Source organism: Thermobia domestica, chromosome 4, assembly GCF_964235325.1.
Source record: "Thermobia domestica chromosome 4, izTheDome1.hap1.1, whole genome shotgun sequence".
In the NCBI taxonomy this organism is placed as follows: domain Eukaryota; kingdom Metazoa; phylum Arthropoda; class Insecta; order Zygentoma; family Lepismatidae; genus Thermobia; species Thermobia domestica.
In genome coordinates, this window is record NC_137457.1 from 221,371,321 (window position 1) to 221,394,541 (window position 23,221).

A 23,221-nucleotide genomic window follows, 5' to 3' on the forward strand; every position below is an offset into this window, starting at 1 on the left:
GAAAAATAGAAACAATTACAATTTGTTCTTATTCTACAACTAAAGGATCTAATTTTGCAATTAAAGAGTTAATTCGGAAGTGTTTCTGATACCAAACCAAGAAAATTTTTTGATCGATTGCTTTGTACTTTTGCTCTTTGTTAGAGAATGGTTATTTAAGACAAGAACTACAACTTAAAGTGCGATCTGAACCACTGTATTGCATTCGATGCTCTCCCAGGGGAAGCAAGTCCGGAAATTTGTGCAACAAAGACATGCTCTCTAGCTGCTAGATTAGACATGCTCTCTAGGAGGAAAACCAAGGAAATTTCACTATCGTTATTCGTCGTTTTTAATCGTAGCTACAAATCATATTTGTTATTTTTAAACTTAATCTAACGATAGTTCTTTAACATCCCAAACAAAGTGATCCTTTCATATTATGAATGTAAGAATTGTGTAAGTTAACAAACCAGAAGTGATTATTTAAACTATAACTGCTACAGCATAATTTTAACTACTTATCTACATGTACTATTTATTTTCAGAGCTCAGAGTTTAAAAACTTAAAATATTAATATTTTCCGTTAAATTATCTGAATTGAAAAGTGCTTCACTGCAGCGTGGCATATTACTTCACTTTACGTAAAATATAAATACATTGCCAACAATAATCGAATATATTTATCTTCCTATTTTCTAGAAATATATACGAATAATGAATAATTTGTATTTCTTCAAGGTATTTATTTATTAGATTAATATGACAATAATACATTACTTGACAATTATGTCTGCTATATCATTGTTTGCTGCCTCTATTTTTAAGAATTATTGCAATCTCAAGATTTGATTTTACTCTGAAATTTAGATTTGCTTTCCAGCACTGAAGTTATATGAGTCGTAAATATACAGTTGAACGTGAAATGCGAACAACCAGATATTCTATAACTGATATTTCATATCTGATGTTTCGTCGAGTGAAGTTTGAAACAGTTATTTAAAATATATTACATTTAGAGAGTGTTTATGATAAATACACGTTTATGGAAAACGCTTAAAGGAAGATAATAAAGTTGAACAATTAAACTTTAAAAGATAATTGAAAAATATTTTTTGTATTAATTTCACAAATATATTTAAGCTAGTTTTATTATTAACTTTCATGATGTACAAAATATTTATTTATTGCATACAAGATGATATGTTGCTTTTTACTTGGATTTAACATCTCGCTTAATAAAACTATATTATATGCTCTAAAATGTGATAAAATTATGGTACGACAGATCCAAGTATTAATTAAATGATTGTCACCATGCATCACCTAAAAACGTTGTTTTACAAAATAATTCAAAACAAATATAAGTACTTTAATTTGTCCAAGAATATTTTTTTCGATTAAATAAATAAATATTATTCGAATCTTTCTTTTAAAGAATTTAGCTAGGGTAACACATACTTCGCATGATAATTCAGAAAATACCGAAAATTAATTTTGTTCAGGATGCAAACATTGAATAATAGAAATTTGGTATAGTTAATAAGAAGTAATTTTACTGATATCGTTCAAGAAGGATAAACCATGTTCGTAATGCTTATTTTCTACCTTCATCACACTATAATTTACGTCGAAATTATTATTTTAAAATGAAATACACACTCACGAAAAATGCAAAATATTGACTTGCACTTTCTTAAAAGAGGATATCTAATTGTAGCAAGAATGTAAATATTTCCTTTTTATCTTCAATATCACTTGCTAGAAAACACATTCGTTACAATTTTATGTTGAAATAATTCCTTTATGATTATTTATATCATATTGTTACATTTTTGGTCAAAACATTAAACAAATCTGTCAATATGTGTTCAAATATTAGGTCCATGTTATACGGGGCAAAATTTTAACTATTTATAACCAAAAAATATCTAATAATATAAGAATTTATGTTGCAGAGATGTTTCAACATGCATTTACTTTTGAACAATTCTGGTTAATAAGTGTCGACGTTAACACAGGGATTCTAGATGAATAAAGTGAAAAGTTGGTGCAGTACCTCGACTGTAAACTTTTTACACGACTAAGAAGATCAACGTGGCCAGCTGAATATTGTTCGATGACATCTTTCACATCATATGGCTTCAAGGCCTCTTTAAATTTACGTCGAGCTACTAAATACTTGAGCTACAGAAACAGAAAAAAAAGTTAATAAGGATAAGTTGAAAAAAATATCTCACGACGACCTCCTGTACCTCACATGATTCGTGGTGTTTCATCAATCATTTAGCTAGGGTAACATATACTTCACATAACATCTATTTCATGCCAGAGGATAATTCACAAAATACCTAAAATTAATTTTGATCAGGATGCAAACGCTATATAATAGAAATTTGTAATAGTTAGTAGGAAATAATTTTACTGATATCGTTCAATAAGAATACACAATGTTCGTAATGCTTATTTTCTACTTTCATCATACCATAACTTACGTTAAAATTATTATTTTAAACTGAAATACATACTCACGAAAAATAAAAAAAAAATGAATCGTACGTTCTTAAGAAACGGTGTGCGCGATGTAAATACAATGAAACTATACATCTTTTAACATTGATCGATCTAATTGGAGCAAGAATGTCAGAATTGAAGAATCATCATATCCAGAGATCCAAAATGCAACACACTTAACGTGAATAGATTTAGTTTGCTGATTGATTGAGTTAATTTTTTCCTTTTCAGAAGCTAACCGAAAATTTAGCATTTGATTAGATCCTATTGCTCTTACGGAAACCAAATTTGAGTCATCTGAATTTTTAGTCAACTCTGGTTTGATAGGTATATCACAAATGAACACATATGCTATGACCTTAAGACAGTAGGTATACATTTTATAGGTATAAATAGCAATAACATTTTGTGCAGTTTATACATTTTGAAACTGATTATAATGCAGAACTCTGAAATTGATTGAAATGTAAACTTTTGAAATACTTAATAGACATATTGTTGAAATACTGCACAATCTGGATATGAATCATTGATACTTTATTGTTAATCCATTTCCAGATCAATTAATTATATGGATGAACATCCAATACAACAATGAGTCATTGTAAGAGCGACAGTGAAGTGTGGTATATCGTTTACGTCTTCAAATTTATCAAAATAGATCATTGGAAATTAGGAGTTTGAGAACGCATACCACTGACCGAGTTTCTATTTATCCAACAATATGATGCTGCATTTTTCTAACAGTATAGTGTCAGAAGGTTACTTAGATTAACGAAGCAGATCTGCATCGATTCTTGATCTTAGTAGATTATTTATCTCGATTTAATTAATGATTCAAATTATGATAATTTTTCTGGTCTAGTAACAAATCTTGAAGGAATGTATGATTCATCAAGAATATGATTCTAATAGTATCGATCGAAAGTGTCAATAGTTTTCATCAAAGAATAATTTGCATTCACATAAACATGGGTGCACGATATATTGGCAAAGCGACAGCTATTATTATCTCATGCTTTTAAATATGTATATTTACATGATTTGTGATCATTGAATGCAATTTGAGTAAATAAAGAATGTCTTTAAACTATTGATTTTCCGCTAGGTATATTACACTTATTTAAGTAAAGAAGCTATATCTAGATTCATATTATAAATACATTTATAACAGAAAATTTTGAAAATTGAAATATATAACTTTTGTTTTCTTACAATACATATATCTTTGCTATTTCGAAAGTTACATGGAAAAATCAGGGAAGATCAAAATTCAGGGTTTTGAAATCTTTACTTATATGTATGGTTGCCATACATAGTTGAAAGAATAAAATGTTGTTGCACAATACATGTAGTCTCCAGCAAAAGTAGGTATATACAATCCATATCTTCTTTTATCCAAACAAACTGACAAGTTGGAAAATAATTTTAAATGATGCAAAGTGAATGAGTTCTCTATTCATTAAAGAACGAAAGAAAAAAAGACATTGATCAATCGACATTATTCTTATCTTATTCACAAAAGAACATTTAGTATGTTTATACCTTTGTTTCCTGATGATTGAACGAACAACTAACAAATACGACGAAAGAACAACGAACAACGAACGAACAACTAGCCACCAAGTTACAATATTTGTCAAAAAAAAAAAAAAAAAAAAAAAAAACTAGATATGAATATAATAATGTGATTGAACAGAAATGCTACAAGTGTAATTAACTTGTTCATGAGAAGTTTAACATCAGAACAACACAAAACAAATACAATATTAACTGAGAGTGACGCATAATCATAATGAAACAGGAAGGGTTTCAGTCCAATGTGGTCTACACTGTATAAAACTTCGAACTCAAATGTTACCTAACGGCCATTGTTTAATGTCTAAGTGTACATGAAATGACGACACCTTAACATGCCGTAATGGACTGACAAGAGACAGTTGAAAGAAATCGAGTCTTTGGTACTGGGATTGAACTTGGACGTTTTCGTATATAAAGTCAAAACACTTTCTTTAACTTATTCAAGTATTTATTTACACACAAAAGCACATTAATTAAATAACTTGTTTCCTTATTTTCAGACATATTATTGAATAACTAATACAATATGAAAAATTTAGAATATATGCTAATAAAATTATTTTCTGAATTATGTAGATGCATTAAAATAATGGAAAAATTAGAGTTGTGTTCATTATTTTCGTGAAAACCATCAGTTAAAATTGTAATTCATGATATCACAATGTAATAATAAATTATTCCGTGTTATCTTCCTGAATAAATTGTATTGGGTCGGTTCATATAAAGTAATCCACTGAGGGTTGCTTGAACATTTTAAACTTATTTTATATACTATTTACCCTATCCATTGGCAGCACAAAACTGTTTTTTGAAAAGTTTAATCCCAGCTTGTTTGTGAGTGGTGGCCATTTTTGTTGAGTAAAGAGTGTGTGTGTGTGTGTGTGTGTGTTTGTGTGTGTGTGTGTGTTTGTGTGTGTGTGTGTGTGTTAAAACTGAATTATTCCAAAATGCAATAGACATCATTTTCTTCAGTACGTTCTGCCTTTTAACACGAAAAACCTTAATTGAACCCTGATACGTAAAAATGACTCCCTAAGTTTAATATCGAAAGTTAGCAAATTCAACTTTATAGAGTTGAAGTTCATAATGAAATAGTGAAATATCAAAGTTGAATTTTTATTATAATTACATATAGTACTATACTGATTATAGCTAAATTAACAACACTGATACATGCTTCCTATAATTTTTATGTTTTTAAAAATTTGAAACTGTAATTTTTGTAAAATTTGAAGTATGATACCTCAAGTGGACTATGGAATAAAAAGCTATTTTTTAAAGAATATACTCTACGTTGAGAAAACTATGGTAAAAAGTTCAACTTTGGGGTTTGACTGTAAACTAAGTTATGAATTTTGAAAAATTTCACGAAAAACACATATTTACTCCACTCCCAACCATTTGTTTCTGAACTAAATACTTACCAACTTAAATCATAGAACACATTGTTTTAATTTGTTATTTCTATTTTAATATTGAATGACTTACATCTTAGTATAAGCTTAGAGCATTTAAATAAAAGAAATTAATTTTGAAAATGAAATAATATTGATAACCAATCACGAATAAAAATGAAACAAAGTATTAAAAGTAAGAAATTAAACACGAAACACTGGAAAAAATAAAACTGATTATTGTAATTGAATTTGGAAAAGTACAACAAGTAAAGGACCATGTCTCTGCAAGCTTATTATTTACTTTCCGGATGGAAGTGGTAGCCAATATAAAAGTAGAAAAAAATTAAAACTTTTGCAATCTAAAGACAGAATTTGGATTAGATGATGTGTGGCATTTTTTCTCCTCTTGTTATGGCAAGAATCAGCTATGGAGTAGGCAGCAAAACAAGACGTAAAGTAAGTAAAGCCGGCTTGTAAAGAACAAAAGGAGATACCATTCTCAGCAGAGAAAATGTTCGATTTCTGCAAATAAAACATTAAAGATATTACCTAGTTTCTCAACATACAAGAAATTGTTATTCAAATCGAAGCACTTGACAACAAATTCAAAACTTGAATGCAACTCAAAGAAACTATAAAATGTTATAAATTTCTTGGCATTTCAGAAAACGTAATTTGGTGCTATGTAACATCTAAAACGAACATTTACAAAGACCATTCTGTTTCTCAAATTGTCTTTCACTTTACAAACAAGTAACGCAGTTGTATGTGTCTATGATGAACAATAATGATTGGCAGAGGTTGAACAACTCAGTTTAGAGAACAAGGACATGTGTGTACGATTTTACCATCCTGTAACACCTAGAATGTCATTTAAGAAGTCTACTGGTGATCGCGGGTTCATATAAAAAATATTGCACGAAAAATATCATCTCTTGAACTTAAATAGCAAAAGGCAAATCATATACCTGCCATTGAACATATCTGAAGAAATAAGCATCTTAACATTCATTCAGATTAGTGTAAATATGAAACGTAACTTGGTTTGAAATTTTGTAACTAAGATGAATAAATTAATATTTATTATTATTATTTATCTTCTTACCAATCAGTAATGAATTTGTTTCTATTTCAATAGGATTTCTGTTTCATATATATAAATAGATGTTGTAGTAAAACTATGTCTACTGTGCAAGTTAAAGTCTTGTATTTAATTTGGTTAAGGCACAAATTCAAGCTAAATGTCCAATATTTGAAAATGCACAACTTTGTTCACAGTCAAGCAACACATTTGAAAGTTTTACTGTAGTTTCTCATATATACAAGATGTATATTCTGCTAAAAGTTTCTTTTATTCCACCACATATATTATGATTCAAATTTTGCAAAAAATACAAAATTTCAAAATTTTAAAAATTATAAAAAACCTAGGAAGCACGTATCAGTGTTGTTACTTTAGCTGTAGTGCATATAACACCATATGTACTCATAATTAAATAAATCAACTTCGACGTTTCACTCCTTCCTCACAAACTTCAGCTCTAAAAACTGCATTTTCTTAAATTTCGATACTAAACTTAAGAAGTAATTTTCATCTATTAAGGTTTACTTAGGATTTTCATGTTCAAAGATAAAATTAAAGAACAGAACGTGCTGAGGAAAATGGTGTTAATTGCAATGTTTTTGAATAATCCAGTCCTAAGACAAAAGTTTACTCAAACCTTTGAAAAGACATTAATTGGCATGAGTTTCTCAATAAAAATGGACGCCACTCACAAACGGGCTGGTATTATGGTTTTTAAAAAGCAGTTTTCTACTGCTAATGAATATGGTAATATTACATTAAGAAACTTTAAAAAATTAAAAATGGTCAAGCAACAAAAAATATTTTTATTGGATCACTTCATATGGATTGACTTTTTTAGGTATACAGTGAAAACATATATGTGTAAATTTATTTAAAACCCTAATACATATTATTCAAATTTAGAACTTAATCAAACTTATTAATTTTTGAAGATTCGCTGTAGTAAACAATGTAAGTGCCAAAAACAATAGTTACTGTAAGAGTAGAGACAAAAGATAGTAAATTGTGCCCAAGTGTCACAAAACAGAAAATACTATTGCTTAGAAATACAACGTAGGATATAACAAAGTATGAAGATCTAAACATATCTAAAAAATTAATTTAAGTGAAATATACATTGTTTTCTACAGCGAGCCTCCAATTATCTACTCTCTAATGATCTAGTTTACTTACGTATTATGAGAAACTCTGTAATTCATTAATGTTACTCTGTGTCATAAATGCAGTAAATTAATTTGCTCAACCTGAATAATAAATATTAAATAAAATATTAAATATTTATTAACGAAAAGATACAGAACCTTGTTTTGTATACTAAAATATGTAATATTTATGATTAGTAGAATTCACTCAAGAAGAAGAAGATCAATATAGCAAATAATTATATTGATTAATATTTTCTTTCATCAAATTAATATAAAATTTTCATATAAACTTTTGATTCTGTAACTTTAGATCATGTGGTTTCATATCAGTAATTATAAGCTACTAACTAACTAACTCTATGGCCTATGGAACCCGCAGGTTCAGTGCCGCGTTCACAAAAGCTCTCCACTTACTTCTATCCTTAGCTAATTGCATCCAGTTTCTACTTTGTATTCCTATCTCTGCGAGATCCATCTTAATATTGTCCTCCCATCTCCGCCTAGGTCTTCCTAATGGTCGTTTTCCTATGGGTCTTCCAGTCAAGACTTTGAAAGCGTTTCTACTTTCATCCATTCTAGCTACATGACCCGCCCACCTAAGCCCCCTAGACTTGACGACCCTAACAATGTTGGGTAAACCGTATAAACTATGTAGTTCCTCGTTATGAAGTTTCCGCCATTCCCCATTCTCGTTCCTCTTGGGTCCGAATATTCTTCTCAGGATCCTGTTCTCAAATACTTTCAGTCTATGTTCTTCCCTCAGAGTAAGTGACCATGTTTCGCAACCATACAGAACAAAAGGCATGATTATCGTTTTATATATTTTAAGCTTCAAATTCTTCGACAGAATTCGCGACAACAAGAGATTTTGAACCGAATAGTAACACGAATTCCCTGCTTTTAGTCGACATTTAATTTCTTCGTGAATATGATTTTCGTCTGTTAATATTGATCCTAAATATTTGAAAGTATCCACTTTATCAAAAGTATTATTTAATATTTTAACGCCTCCACAATTTGCCGTATTACGGTCCCGACACACTTCCATGTATTTAGTTTTCTCTGTATTTACTTCTAAACCCATGTCCCTGCAAGCATTTAATAAGATCTCTGCATTTATTTCTACTGTTCTCCTATCATCCCCTATTAAATTTACATCATCAGCATATGCCATAACCTGGTGAATACCGTTCAACTGTAGGCCCTGGTTGCTATCTTTGATTTTCCTTATAGCGTATTCCAGCACAAAGTTAAATAATAATGGCGACAACGCATCTCCTTGTTTCAGGCCATTTTGGACGTGAAAGCTCGTGGACAAAAATTTTCCTACCCGGACTTTACTTTGGGATTCACTTAAGCATATCTTAATTAATCCAATTAGCTTTCTCGGTATTCCAAGTTCTGTAAGAACGTTGTACAATGTTTCTCTCCTAACCGAGTCGTAAGCCTTTCTAAAATCAATAAATAGTTGATGTACCGGGATATTGTATTCCCACTTTTTTTCGAGTATTTGGCGAATGGTAAATATTTGGTCGATAGTTGATCGATTTCGTCTAAATCCGCACTGATAATGTCCAATAATTTCATCTGCGTATGGGGTCAGTCTTGCTAATAGAATATTTGAAAGGATTTTATAGGATGTTGACAGAAGAGAAATGCCTCGATAATTATTACAGTCAGTTTTGTCGCCTATCTTGTGAATTGGAACAATGATTGATTCTTTCCACTCTTGTGGCAATTCTTCCTTGTTCCAGATAAGGAGAATGAGTTTGTGTATCTTGTTCCACAATTTTTCGCCTCCAGCTAAAATTAACTCAGCCGGAATTTCATCCACACCCGGAGATTTGTGTTTCTTTAATTTCTTTATAGCGGTTTCTACTTCTATTCGATTGGGTTCTGGAATATACGGTTCTGCGGTGTGTATCTCCTTTAATCCACGCGCATTAGTTTTTGGCTGCGTGTTCAGCAAATCGTCAAAGAAATCTTTCCATCTGTTTAAGAGGCTATCCGTATCAGTGAGAACTGTTCCGTCATCTTTCTTTAATATATAAGCACGAGGTTGATAGCCTTTCTTAAATTCGCTTATCCCCTTATACATGTCCCGAATATTTTTATTTTTACTATTATCTTCAAGTTCCTTAATTTTAGCTTTCAAAAAATCGCGTTTCTTTGTTCTAAAAGTTTTGGAAGTTTCCCGCCTGATATCTGCGAAATTTTGTGTATTATTTCATTCGGATTTTGTAGCCACCGTAATTTTGCCTGTTTTCTCTTCTCTGCTAGTTTAATGCATTCTTGGTCGAACCATGGTTTGTTCCTACATATTTCCGCGTGTCCCAATTTTTCTATTGCTGAACTTTTAATGCTATCTCTAATTTCAATCCAAGTATCCTCAACACTAGTGCATTCCGAGTCTTCTAAAACCGAGAATCTATTCGAAACTTCAATCTGGTATTCCTTTCTTACATGGCTCTCTTCTAATTTCTTTAAATTAAATCTCTCCGTTTTCGGACATTGAATATTACCTTTATTGAACGATAATCTCTCCCGTATTATCGCTTATACCAGGTAGTGATGAGTGTCACAATCAGCCCCTCTAAACGACCGGACGTCAATTTTTTTGAATGTTTCTGATGTTAATACACGAAAATTACTAACAAAATGTATTTACAACATTTTTTTAAAAAATATGTTACTAAGTAATTTGTATTAAAATTACTACAGAAATTAATTTGAATTATAGAACGTTGATAGGCAAAAATGTAATATACAGAAAAGTAAACTTACTGAAGCTGTAAGACAAGAAATGTGAAGCATATGAAATGCTGTGGAGAATATGAATACGTGCATGTAATTTACTGCATTTAAAATTTTATTTCTAGATAGAGTAATAAAATAAATTCTACTTCCTTATTTCTACTTGTTACAGCGAAGAAGCAGAATACTGTTAAATAATCCTAGGGCAAAAAGTTTAATCAAATACACATCGAAAACAACGAAGAACATTTAGTATTCACTACAAACAACATTACAGAATACCCATCAAACAGTTTTTGTTACCTTTCTAATTGCTCGAATAGCGCCTTTATGCTGGTTAGTTAGTTGTATATATCGAGGTTCTTCGTCCTCGTCTGAAATGCACAAAATGTAATGAGGATTGTTTCAGTGGAAATATACATACTTTGTTAGTATATTAATTTTGTGTTTATCATTTATTGGAAAATTTAAAAGTCAGATTAATTATTTTATAAATAATGTTGTTTTGAAAAATTTTCTTTGATCAGTAACTCTTGAGTAATATAAAAGCCTCTAAATATGTAGAGTAGCAACATGTAATGTCAAATAAAGTTGTTTGAAACTATTATTTTTTACTGGCCAAATAGCCTTTCCAGGTTTATTGGGGCACCTGTTAATATTTAGCAATATTCAAGATGCTTTCAAAATGTTAACTTTTAAAACTTAAGTCAAGAAGATAAAATTACAAGCTGTGTAACAGAATTAACACGCGGATATGTTTTCAGTAAATCAAGATTTGAAAGAATGGTAAAAAAATAATACGATTTCATATAAACTGGAAAAGATTAATTGAAGTTCTGATTACAAAAAAGATGTTTAAACTGTAAATGAAAAATGTAAAATATTTATTTATGAAAAAATACTTGATTAAACCACCCAATCTTCAAAAGTGAAAAATAAGGGAAACAAAATAACTGAGTCTTATTTAGATATTTTTTTCAAATACAGTTGTTATATAATGTGTACATACATCATAAACGTAACTCCTTTGTTTAACTTCTTGTACTCACTTTTTAAGTAGTGGAAATTATAAATTATTAAAGAATAGTAAAGCTCTTCGTTTTGTAATGGAAGTAACAGTTACAGACAATATATTTTTATTCAAGGTAACCACATAAAATGTAAATAATCTTAGTACCTAATGCTTATAACTGTCATTTATAGAAACTTTACTATCTTGACTTAATTCAGATTTATCTAAATTTTTATGTTTACTTGTAAAAATTTATATAATAATTATTGCTATTTATATAGTAATCCATAATGCTTGCTTTATAATTATTTATTTTATGACAAGTAAATTTTAAAATGACATTTGTTCATCAAGAATTACTACCTGTACGGATATTTGGTCAAATATCTAATGAAATGATGTTTGAAGTTCGTCTTATCAATTGAGTTGTTATTTTTGAGAAACCAAATACTGAGACAATTAATATTGTTTTACAAATATATTTCATTATAACTACACTTGTGAAAGTTTACGTGATTGACTGATATCACGGTTTTCTATATTTAAAATATTGAAATTTAAAGTTACACATAAGTATATAAAAACAAAATAATGTTATTGTTAATGTTTGTATATATTTCAAATCAGAGAAAATAGGTATGGTCAGTACGAAAACCTTAGGATATTTGCCACTCTGTTCTAGCGTTCTTAAATATTTGTTAAATTAATAATTAAAGTTTAATGTTCTGTTTTAGACGTAATATTAAACGTGAACGTTCAGCGTAACAACAAATGCGAAAAACATCAGCCCAAACTAAATTTAGCTTTTATGTAACAAAGAAAAGAACACTAATCATTTAGCTACAAGTAATTCTGTTGTTGTTATGTATTACAATTTAAGAAGTAACCTAATTTAATAAACACTCGTGCATTAAATTTCCAGGCTATCTTAAAATATGTCTTTATCAGTTGTGTTTAAGAATAATATCAAATAGACATTAAATGTTGCATCACTCTACATAACAATAAAAAAGACAAAAAGAAAGTTTCATCTTACCTTTCGACTTCTTCAAATGAAATTCAGTTTAAGTAGTTAAGAAAACAAACATTCATTATACTACATATAATGTCCTTTGAAAGCTATCACGAAAATCTATAGCTTTGCTGTTTTCTTTAGAAATGACAAACATTCAAAAGAAGAAATACAAAAGGAGCAAAAGAAACTCACAGTAAGATGTAATTATGGCAAAGCTCAAATAAAAAAGTTACTTCTGAATAATTAGATATATATTGAAATTTTTTCTAATTTCTCAAATAACAGCTACAAATCAACTTTTTGATATAGTTAAATGTACAATTTTGAAATTGTTCGTTCTAATAATTTAGAGAAGTAAACTATATTTAGGTTATATAACAATATACGATATTTGGTAAAAGAAAAAAGTAAGATACTTCGAAATATTAGAATAATTCAGGACTCGAAAATTATGATTTATAAGAGAAGTAGTATCTGTAAGCATAGTGGACATGCTGCGTGATTTCTTTTCGTATATAAGAACGTAAAATAACAATTTTTCTTGTAGGAAATATATGTATATCTCTAATGTTTAAAATTTTTTTGAATCCTGATAAATTGATATATCTAAAATTGCAATATGGCACCCCTATTAATATTCAGTAATTCTTAAAATCTATAAATCCGACTTTAATTTGAAAATTTTTCTGCCTATAGCAGAACACAAGTTTCAATCCAATGAAAATATTATGAATTACTTTCGAACATTTCATTAAATAAATTTTCCTATCACCTTAAAATTTAATTATTTTTGAATGAAAAATTATAATTTTAAATCGTATGATATCTCGTAGCATTAAGTTCTTAGAAGTCAAAAGTTTTCTTTAAGTTTATTTTTATTATTTGGAAATATTGCATATATGTTTTAAGAGGAAACGTATATATAATGATTACATATTATCGGAAAATATTTTCTATTTAAATTGGTATATCCAATTCATGTTTCATCTAAATTTTTAGTTGTTCATTTCCAGAAACACTCTTAGTGTTGTTACTTCAGGGAGCATTGGTTTTCCTGTTTCCGCATGTATCATAGATCATTTGTAAGTCTCAGCATTTCTTTCTAGCTTACGGATATTATATTAAAATACTCTTACAAAATCAAAAGAGAACTTGCAAAGTAGTTGTTGTCATACGTATCATATTGAAACAGTCAAACACAATAGATAGACATTTTTGTTATTGAAAAACACAATACTTCATCTAGAACTTAGGCATCATCAAGTGTAAGAACTTGTAAAACAATAACCATAATATTATGTTCGAAAGCTGTACATAAAATTAGATATGAGCAGAAATTTTACGTTTCGTTAGTAACGACTTTCCTAATGGTAATAATCAGTCGTTTATTTTTATTGTTCCAGAAGTTTCCCTGATACTAGAAGCATGTGGAATATTAAGATGGCTAACAAAGTTGCAGAATATGATTTAATACTCATAATATTTTTAAGAAACATTGATTCAACAAGATTAATTCAATATTAAAATTTCGCTTCAAAATAGTCTTCAATTCAATTACAAACTTAACGAAAGAATCATACTAAGGAATTGAAGAACTCACATTAAACTGACTCTCAGGGATTTATAGAATATAGAAAATGTATGTGGCAAAGAATATGTTGTAAGAAGAACTAAATTGTAAATAGTATTTGAACTGGAAAATGTTTTTAAATTTCTAATACGTTTTCAATCCAGAATTTCTTTGTTCAAAGTCTACCAGGATTTTGTGAATATAAATTAGTTGTATGTATCAAAATACTTTCTCGCACTTACCATGAAAACATTTTAAATTGAATGCTAAAATGTAGATGTCCCTAACGAATGAGCTGGGATGCATAAAGAGTACTGTCAGAAGTTAAATTTCCGTTTCCATCTTATTCTATAAATAATTGTTAAATGTAATTATAATTTCGTACACAAGTCTATTCATAATACACTTGAAGATTCCTATAGTAGTAGCTAAAAAAATATGTAATTCTATAATAATGTACCTGCTATGCTATGCGTGTTATTTAAAACGTTGGCAGGCAGCATTATATTCCATACAAACTATCGATATAAGAAAACTATACAGTTAAGATTGTATACGCTAAATCAAGTTTATTTTTAGTAAGTATTTATTTTAAATTGAAATACTCGTAACATTACGTTTTCGAAATACATTTGTTAATCTAGTATAAGGTACTAATAATTTAAAAGTGATTTATATTCTATTTTACGTACTTCTAATTTTTCAAACATCCAACCTTAATATTATAGAAACAGTGTTATTAATAAGCATGTGGAAGTAATTTAAAATTTACAGCATAATTTATACTTTAGTTGTTCTTTTGTTTGATTTAGTCTAATTAATTTGCAACAAAATATATTTTAACCGAATTGTGCAAACTGTGAGTTTCTTTTAGAAAGCTTTTTAAATAAGCAAATCATGCAAGCGTTTGAAGTAAATATACTACTGCCATATACATGCAAAATCTAAGTTGAGTAAAGCGCACCGTACAGCACAACGCGTTGCCGACAAAATTCACATACGGTTTTAACACACGATTGCGAGAACGCACGTACAGTACAATATTTTCCATTTGTAATATAACACACTGCTAAATGCCACGGTACACGAAGCTTACACACGATTTGAGAAGACATTTATGCATGCGACATTGACAACAACAACATCAATAACATTTGAATGTGAAAATAACATTGAGCGTTAATTATATTCTATGCACGAAGGAGTGGTTACACGATTGGTCATATATGCTTTAAAACAAATAAAGCACATACAAATACAAACACATACATATACATACATTGTGATGATGTAAAGTTTTTTTTAAAATATATATATATTTATGTTATTGTGTGACATGTAAGACATGTTTAACATTATAAGTTACATTAACTATTATTCTCAAAATTTTTGTAATAGTAATAATAGATAAGTGGATTTAATAAATACTGTACTCAATCTTTTTAGAATCGAAGAACAATTTATATTGTTGCGAGTGTATAATAAATTTCGAAAGTAGTAAGGGATGGTATAGAATGTCTAATTACGTATGTTTCCTCTGCATTAATCGGATGTTCAATAATATCAGGACTAACAGTAAAGAAAACGAGTAGCTTTAAAGTTAATAGTGGTTGGATGAAAACACAAATAAGCTAGAGAAACAACACATAGTTTGAATTATATTCAAGATTATAATAGAAGTGTCCTTTAGATAGTTCTAGAGCGAGGGCAACTATATAGCTACAAAAAAAAAAAAGTCAGCCATTTTGTTTTATGATATGAAAATCATCTTCATTCCTTTGATAGGAACTTTTCTTCCTTAATCTTTAGTTTGCTCTGTTTATTAATTTCTAAATTTGTTTAGCAGTAGTTTGTCACACGGAAATTGTCTAAACTCTAAATTCTTTATAATGCTCTTCGTTGTGGAAATGTGTTTCTAATAGTTCTGAAATAATACTTATTAAAATAGTAATTACATAAAATGACTGGAAGTACATTTTCCAGTCATAATGGAATAATAGAGTGTTTCTCAAAATAAAGAAATATTTCAGCACATGTCACCATAAGGGTCGTCTGCCACTAGTCGCTTCTCTGCAGTTGCTACTATAGTATTATCATCTGTGATTTGTGTCATGTTTCTTTAAAATATTTGAACTCTACATTTCGTTATTCAAATATATGTTATTTCTCTGTACTTCCTACGACGAGATAAATAGTATATAATATTTCCTACTTTAATTTTGCTTATACAGTGTTTCTTAATGAAAAATTGCTTATATTATTTTATTAACGCATGTTTGTATCATATTACGAGATAAATTTGCACAACTAAAACTGAGTTTCAGTATTCCTATGAGAAGAAATATGTAAATAAAATAATATTTACAGGGTTCCTCATGGCTCATATGGTTAGCGTATGTGCTTTTGGTGAAGAAAGTCCGGGTTCGATTCCGGGAAGGAGTTCATGTAGTTGGGATATATCATATTAAGCTGTTGATCCACGTCTCATATAGCTTTGATGCTGAAAAGAGACGTTAAACTAAAATAACAATTACAAAATTTGTTGTTTCATTATAGATAAATTCTTCCTTAAGTTTAATTATCTTATTATTCTCCATCCGTTTGCGTAATTTATATTTGTGGCTACATTTGGTATTAGATCTCAGTCTATTTTTGTCTGATAAATGAGATTTCTGTATAGAAACAGATATCAAACAGCATATGTAGGTATCCAAGAATATAAGGTACTTGTTCAAATTTGAAAACACTAGAAAAACCTCATTAAGGAAAGTCTATAAAATTCGAACTTGAACGACAGTCTTAATTTCTGAACATAGAGATTACGTTACATGACTCAAAATTATGCTTTGAAATGCAATAATTTCAAGTTTAAAAAATGGATAGGTTAAAGTTGAGGTGGTTAAAGTAACATTTTCAAGACATAGATTAAAAGAAATCTAGATAAGTCAATCTCTTAGAACATAAGTTAGAACTTGATTCATTGCTAACAGATAGAAGTAAATGTTAAATTTATTACAGTACTTTTTACGTTAACATAGTACCTTCTGGAAAACAAAGAAAAAGTGTATTCACCTCTGTAACGTTAAATCGTCAAAATTATAACATGAAGAATATTTTCAGCTCTTAGTTTTCTGTTTACAATGAAAATAGTAATAATTTTATTAGAGCTTTAAAGCAAGGTGTAGTGAAAGTGTATAGAAGTAATAAAATTTAATGTTAATTAACTTTCAAAGTTTTGGAATTGTATAATAGTAGTACTGTAGAAATATATATATATATATATATATATATATATATATATATATATATATTACAGTAATAATCAATTTCTTTATGGAATTTTCAATTGAAATATCCCACCGATTAAAGTTGTATTGTACATTTGGGAATGTGCTAAGTTATCAGTGAATTCAAGTGCTGTACGGTACATGACTGACATGTACGAGAAAGACTCATTTTGCTATTGCCCAAGTGGTGGCATTATTATGTTGCCAAGCTGGTCTCTGAGCGGAACAATGCTGTAGTCCAGTCCATTTTTCTCGAGTTTACTGAAATGTACCACATAGCATTACTCGGTGGGATGGTTCAATTATTAACGTAACAAATCACAAAATACAAAAAACTTCAAAATGATCAGGAAGTAAAGCTGTATTCACACATTACATTGAATTACTGCACTGTGCTATTTTTGCAATCTCTGTTAAGTTGCCAGAGGAGTATCGCGTCAGACGAGGAATGGGGGGTTTAAAAAAATGTTTATTGGATGTCACTCATCTTTCACACCAGAAGCGCATAATACAGCTACAAGTTATCATCGAATGGAAAAGAGTTAAGGCAGAAAGTTTATAACTGATGGTTGTGTGCACGAGTGTCGCAGACAGTGTAAAGAAGGACTTACTGAAAAACTAATTCATTATCAGAAGCAAAATTCTACTAAATACAGGAATATTTCTTTCTTTTTTTTTTAAAGTCAAACAATTATTATCCTGATATGAAGTGAAATTAGTACTTTTTCGATATATGCTATTCTGCAAAATGTGTTTTGCTTAACTCTGTTCGCTCTTCCTTGTGAAAATTTCAATTTTCTGGATCAAAATCAACTACCTTTATCAGTGTTGCAAGTGCAATACATTGTAATCGAAAAGCATTTATTTCTTCTATTAGTCTTATCTTATTGACTGGGATCATTCTAATACATACTTATTTATAATCTAAAAGGCATACCAGATAAAAGCTCATCCTTGACTTGTGAGAAATGTTTCTTTACGTTTTTAAGAGATAAGAGGATTAACTTTTGCTTTTTACAAATTTCGATTTGTTTTCATTTGTCAAATACCTGAACATTTCCTCCCTCCGTATGTGAAATAAAGAAAAAGAAAACCTATTTTAATAATCATTCATCAGCAATATAACAGCTAGATAGTTGTAGTGAAGTTACAGATAGTGAAATTGAAAGTTTGAGCAGTGTTAATAACTACTGAAACCCTTTAATGATGTGACTTCGAAATAATACGAGAGTCGTTAAATATATTTCTAGAAAGTGACTAATTTAATCTTCATTTGGAAGTATTATACTGTTTAAAACATCATATCGATAAATAAAAAGTCTTTTTTTACCTGTCATTTATTCCTAGATCAGATAGTGATTTCTCGTTCCTATACTCGTATTTTCTCGTTCTCAATTATGTTTGCTCAGTGAACATTATCCACATGTTTTTAAACTTAAACTCAGCTTCGACAAGGAAACTAACATTTGAAAATAATTCCATAATATCAGCTTATAATCAACACGCATTACAATAAGGTTTACAACAATATTGTTTCAATAAATTACACAATTTATTATATTGTAACAATGATAAAATCGTAAAAATACTGGTAAGTTTGATTTGGTGGAAAAAATTGTAATAATGAATTAATATTTAGCATTAAAGGTAATGTTTTCCACTGACATTGCGTTATAATTTATTTATAAGACAATAAACTCTTGTTTCAATATGCTTGATATGTGTTTCATCCTTCCCAGTATTATTATGATGTACTACGAACACAGAAAATGTATTAGGAAATATGCTATGTAAAATATTACAGAAAAAGTGAAGATGTATTTATATATTAAAATTGTTTACTCAGACTGTCGTAGATCTAGCTTTTTGACGCGTTTCAAGAATTAAGAGTTCCGTTATGTCTATTCTAAGGATACATGTAAATATTTGGTTAGCGCAGCAACTTCTTGTATAGATAGTATTCTAATTCTCAAATTATACCTCAACTCTAGCCATAATTTGTTTTACATATTCTTTATTTTCAAAACAGAATTTGCACTTGCAACACTGTTTCTGATTTTCTGGATTATTGGCTTCATCTGGCCACGACAGCTAAATAGAAATTAAATGAAATCTTTGAGTTTTACGTCCCACCGTTATGCCGGTTGGGCTAAAGGAGACGGTGATGATGAGTAATGGATGAAATGGTGGAATGAAGAAAGTGGGAGGAAACGGGAGAACCTCGAGGAAACCCACGCACGCGGTGTTTGTCCATCACTAAGTTTACTTGGCAGGGGCTGGGATCGAACCCGGGACCCCAAGCACCAGAGGTGAACGCTCTACCACTGAGTCACCGTGGTCCATACAGGCTAAATAGACTAGAAACTGTTTCCACACTTGTGAGCAGAATGTTTTGCTTGTAACACACATAATTATAAACGAATCTTTAAAGCGATGAGGAATTTATGCATATAATTCTATCTAGAAATTAGGTCACAAAACTTTTAGAGATTTAATGTACAGTCATTGTCGAAAGTCTGAGTTTACTATTGATTTTTCAAACTTTTCCAAATAAAAGATATTGTGTCCATAGGCGGAACTGGAGGGGGGCCAGGGAAGGCAGGACCCCCCAGAAGCAAAGCTGGCTCTTCCCAAAATTTTTCTACTGGACGGAAGTAATGTTATTAATTTATTTCAATTTTTGCATAAACAATTTTAGTGATGCCTGCATTCGATATATTTAGTAGCCTCTATACTCTTCGGCCTATCGATTTGTTTAAATGGTCTGGTGCCTGGACGTAATAAAATTCCTGGACCAATGTGATACTGAACAGTATAGCGACCTCTCAACTTGCGCTATATGCGTTTTTTTATTTGATAGATTTATTAATGTAAATTATTTTTGTATTGTTTCAACTAATTAACACTATTGACGTAGTAAGTTTTTCTTGTTTACATATGTATGATAAACCAGTCTTATTGTTTTTATTTTATAGCATAGTAATGTTTGAATAGTTAAGATTCTAGAGCAAATTAAGTTACACTAAAAACAACAGAAAGAAAAGCAAGAATCCGAATTCTTCAACTGCTAAACTCAAGCGATTGTTGCCTTCTACATGTATATATATTATATCCATTCAAAAGTCATTATTCAATATCGTTTGTTGCTTTTCTTTATTATTATTATTATTATTATTATTATTATTATTATTATTATTATTATTATTATTATTATTTGTGAACTGAAGTTTGTGGTTACATTCTTAATGTATAAATTGTAACCAGGTGCGCATCCAGAAATTTTTGTGCACGGTGTCGAAAGTTAGGAGAGGTACAAAATTGCACGACAGACATGACGTTATTCTGCTCCCGAGTAACTATAAATAATTTCAAATAGCGGAAGTTGTGCATCCGAGGAACACTTTTTATATTTTGCTTTTGAAAAGTGAGTATATTTATGCTATGCTAAAGAAAAAAGTATGTTCCTGATAACCTGATATTTTAGTTTCATATTGTAAAAGTTACCTGGGTATCGCAGCAATAACAAGAGCCGGAGCAATTTTAACCGAGCAAGTCATGTTGTCTACTGTTACGGGGGGCATGTACCAAGGGACTTAGAGACAGCCATACAGAAATCATAGCTTGCTTCCTCATTCTCAATAGAATGGGCATTTTTGCATTGTCAAGTAACTTTGTAAATACAAGGAATATAATGTTATATAAAACAATTAATATTGCAGTTTTGTCACATTATTTGTTGAAATAGCATGCAATGAGTATGGAACTAGGCACATTGGTTTTAAAGAATACAAATTCATAAGCTTATTAGGGCTACATTAAATAACTGTCATCACGTGCAAAGTATTGTCCCTTGGTACATGAAAATTCGTATCCCTTGGTAGTTGGATCGTCCTATTTATAAATAAAAGTAAATTTAACGAAAGGAGTGCATAATAAATTAAAGTCATCGGAATGTAGAAGCAATACATAGGTATCTTAAATATGCTGGAGCATTTACTTGTTACTTCCACTTATGCGCAGCAAGAAACTTTGATATACGAGAAATATCATATATTGCCTTCCAATTTACTTGTTTTTCTTTATGTGCAACTACTTTATGTTGTCCAAATGAAGTATAGAAAACTGAATTCAGTGATAGGAAGACAAAATTGGTACGAAATTTAGGAGAGTTGAAAGGGTGCCATGTCCCCTAGTACATTTATCCCTGGAACGCACGATTTCCTCTATTTTACCTATATTCACAGACAAAAAATAAAGGACTATGTAGATTGTTTTTTTAAGAAGAATGCAGATATAGTGTAAGATCAAATGTTTAAGCCACATTAATAATTTCTCTGTTAAACTAAGTATATTTTTTATTAAGAAAGTGCAGAGACGTCTGTCAAGTTACTAAGATTGCATGCGGTCCAGATCGGATGGACTTTCCATGAGTGCACCCTGGTACAGACAAAACACAATCATTTGTAAAAATTAAGATTTTTTGAGGGTCAGAATCCGGTGAACCCTCAGTGGATGACCCCTGGCTGTAACCATATTTTCCGACGCTTGATACTAACGTTGCAACTACAACAGTACGCTAAGAAGCTCATAGAAAAATATGTAATTCAGGAATATTAAAAGAGTTGTCATATATGCTGCAAAGTTTTGAATATATTGCTTACAATTTGATTTAATGATTTAAGATAAAAGTCCCTTTATACCATTTAATTCGCTTTCTTCTCTCTCTGTTAAAATATTGTGATCAACATTATTATCAATCAATTCTGCTCGTTCAATCTTTGTTCCATTAAATGTTTGTTGTTTCAAATTTTACAATCACTTCTGCTTGTCCATGATGGCCACTTATCATAGGTCCTCCCGAATATTTTAAATTGTTAGATGTGTAATTTCATTGAAAAGATAATGGAAAATAACCATCTTTCATAAAAAAAAAACGAGTCCCTCAAGTCCGTCTACAAGTCTTCTTCCGCATTATTGACGTGCTTCTCTTGTAATTGGTTTTTTTTTTTTTTTTTTTTTTTTTTTTTTTTAATTTAAGTTGTACGGGAAGTTAGCCAATTATACTTATCCGATTTGGTAGTTTTACATATCATTTCTTTTTTTAAGTTAAAAATGTTTTATGCATAAAAAATTATTACATTTCTTTATTCGCAATGGTTTGGGTAATTAAGCTGCAACACTAGTAAACGACAACAATTTATTGTAAAACTTAAAATGAAAATATTACTTTACTTTAAATACAGAAACGAATAAATATTAGCCCGTGACTGGTTTTTAAAAAAATGTAATTTTAAATTATATTATTGCTTGTATATTTATTTGTGTTTCTATCAGATGTAAGAGTAATAATGTACTTTTGCTCCGAAATGCACAAGTAGAACAGTAATAGAAAATTATGAGTTTTGATAATTAGGAGTAGATTTTAGGTAGTTATTTAGACCCTAGTAGCAACAGAATATAAGAAATATACAATTTTAAGCAATTTGAAAGAAGCATGCAAAATATATTTCTAATAAAATTAGCATCTATACCGGTAAGATACCTCCAGTTCACGTCTTTACTTAATATTTTAGGAACATACTAGAGAGTCATATTTTCCTAAAAATCTGCTACAACATTTTTCATTATCTCCTTATAAATTGAAGTTCTTTAAGCTTTCAATTCAAATAACAAACTGCAAAGATTGATCAACATTTTTCATAGTAAAAAGTAGCTTTTCTTTAAAAATTACTCTTGAATATAACTCAATTCTTGCTTTTTCTATTTTAAAGTAAGCTAGCGCACGATATAATTCGCCAAAATTGAGCGCACTCATCCTGCAGCGTAAGATAGTACTGAAATTCATCAAGCTTTTCTTCAATTGTTTCTTCTTGATTATT

At 29.6% G+C, this 23,221-nt stretch overlaps 1 protein-coding gene across 2 annotated transcripts in view; it reads right to left on the bottom strand.

Annotated features, from left to right (window-relative positions):
- LOC145683874 (potassium voltage-gated channel subfamily KQT member 1-like) overlaps window positions 1-23,221 on the bottom strand; it is an 802,890-nt gene that overhangs the window by 54,340 nt on the left and 725,329 nt on the right. Inside the window, exons 9-10 of one of the 2 annotated variants that reach the window (XM_081755500.1) lie at window positions 10,762-10,832; window positions 2,040-2,167 (exon numbers count right to left, since the gene is read on the bottom strand). In XM_081755500.1, the coding sequence (XP_081611626.1) occupies window positions 2,040-2,167; window positions 10,762-10,832 (199 nt within the window). The remainder of the gene's footprint in view (window positions 1-2,039; window positions 2,168-10,761; window positions 10,833-23,221) is intronic. The other variant, XM_081755499.1, reaches the window with a different exon arrangement.